Source organism: Octodon degus, unplaced genomic scaffold, assembly GCF_000260255.1.
Source record: "Octodon degus isolate 3935 unplaced genomic scaffold, OctDeg1.0 scaffold00163, whole genome shotgun sequence".
Classification (NCBI taxonomy): domain Eukaryota; kingdom Metazoa; phylum Chordata; class Mammalia; order Rodentia; family Octodontidae; genus Octodon; species Octodon degus.
In genome coordinates, this window is record NW_004524739.1 from 2,509,598 (window position 1) to 2,511,109 (window position 1,512).

General features: G+C 45.7%; 1 protein-coding gene across 1 annotated transcript in view; it reads left to right on the plus strand.

The window, feature by feature from the left end:
- Trnau1ap (tRNA selenocysteine 1 associated protein 1) overlaps positions 1-1,258 on the plus strand; it is a 22,872-nt gene extending 21,614 nt beyond the window's left edge. Inside the window, exon 9 of the mRNA XM_004642890.2 lies at positions 971-1,258. Coding sequence (XP_004642947.1) covers positions 971-1,107 — 137 coding nt within the window. The 3' untranslated portion in view covers positions 1,108-1,258. The remainder of the gene's footprint in view (positions 1-970) is intronic.
- The last annotated feature ends 254 nt before the right edge of the window (positions 1,259-1,512 follow it).

A 1,512-nucleotide genomic window follows, 5' to 3' on the forward strand; every position in this document is an offset into this window, starting at 1 on the left:
AGCTCGTAGTAATATGGCTTTACTTTATATACCTCTTTTTTATATACCTCCTTGTGTCTTTTTTAATGTATTTGGTATGGCTCAGTGGTCTAATGTATTTGGTATGGCTCACCTACTTAGAACAAGCTTAGCAAGGCACAGGGACCACGGTTCAATCCCCCAGCACCACATGCCAGCCCCGCCCCCTGGTGGGCTGAGCTGACCACACACACACATATAAATAAATTTTAAATGTATTTGGTGCAGGGTCTGCAAGGTCTCACTACATAGATCAGACTCATGGTGATTTTCTTATTTTCAGCCTCCCAAGCACTGAGATTACAGGCATATGCCACCTCACCATCTCGATGTGCCCCACCTAGGATTGAACCCTGGCCTCTGGGTGCGCTCTGCCTAAGCAGGCACTTTAGTGCTGAGCTGACCGGCCTTCTCATTTTGAGATTCTTAATCAGGCTGGCCTTGGTCTCCCAGTTTCCCATGTGTCACCACACCTAGCCCTCCCACCCCTATTTTTTGGAGGGTCTGACCCAGCTGATCAGGCCTCAAACTTGAGGTCCTCTGGGTTCATCTTCCTATGCTGGGTTTACAGGCGTACCCCACCACACCTCACTCCTAAACCCAAATTTCAAATGAAGATCAGGCAAGGAAACTTGAGGTGAGGTACAACTTTTAACGAATATAGAAGCAAAAATTTTTATACTTTTATTAAACCCATTGCCTCTGCTGAGCTACCCAGCCCTTTTTAATTTATTGAGTCAACGTTGCCCAGGATTGAATGCTCAGCTTCTCAGTGCTGGGATTACCAAAGTGAGTTACCAGGCTCTGCACTCAAGTAGATCAGATTTCAGCCTCCTGATCTTACCCTAGAAGAGTGAGCCCTGGAAGTGGGAAGCTGATCCCAAGCCCTTGTTTATCCAGTGTTCATTCCTTCAACTTGCCTGCCTTGACTTCACCCTTGCTGTTCTCCCAGACCCCACGCCACAACTGGATGTGACAGAGGCCAACAAGGAGTTCATGGAGCAGAGTGAGGAGCTATATGACGCACTGATGGACTGTCACTGGCAGCCCCTGGACTCAGTGTCTTCAGAAATACCAGCTGTGATGTAGCAAAGACAAAAGCCAAAGCCACGTGGACTGTGGGAAGATATTTTTTTAATGTGAAAACCTTTTCAGAAATGATTTGTAAAATTTTAATAATTTTCCTGATATTTCCACAACACTTTCATTTGATAAGTCATTTGAGTGGAAACCAACTGTTGGGCAAAGTTTAAGCTATTTCCTGGGCATTCACACTTGCGAAGCAAAGTACAAGGATCATGGGCCTGTTTCCCAAAGCCCAGAATTCACTAACACCTGTTTTGTCAGCCCGCATATTTTAGGGCACTCACAACAGACTGACCTCAGGTCTAGCATCCAAAATAAAAGGTACAGGTCAACATGAGTAAAATTGAGCAGTGACAACCAGAACAGCCTTAAGCTGGAAACCATGGCGAGGCAAGAAAATCGCCTGAA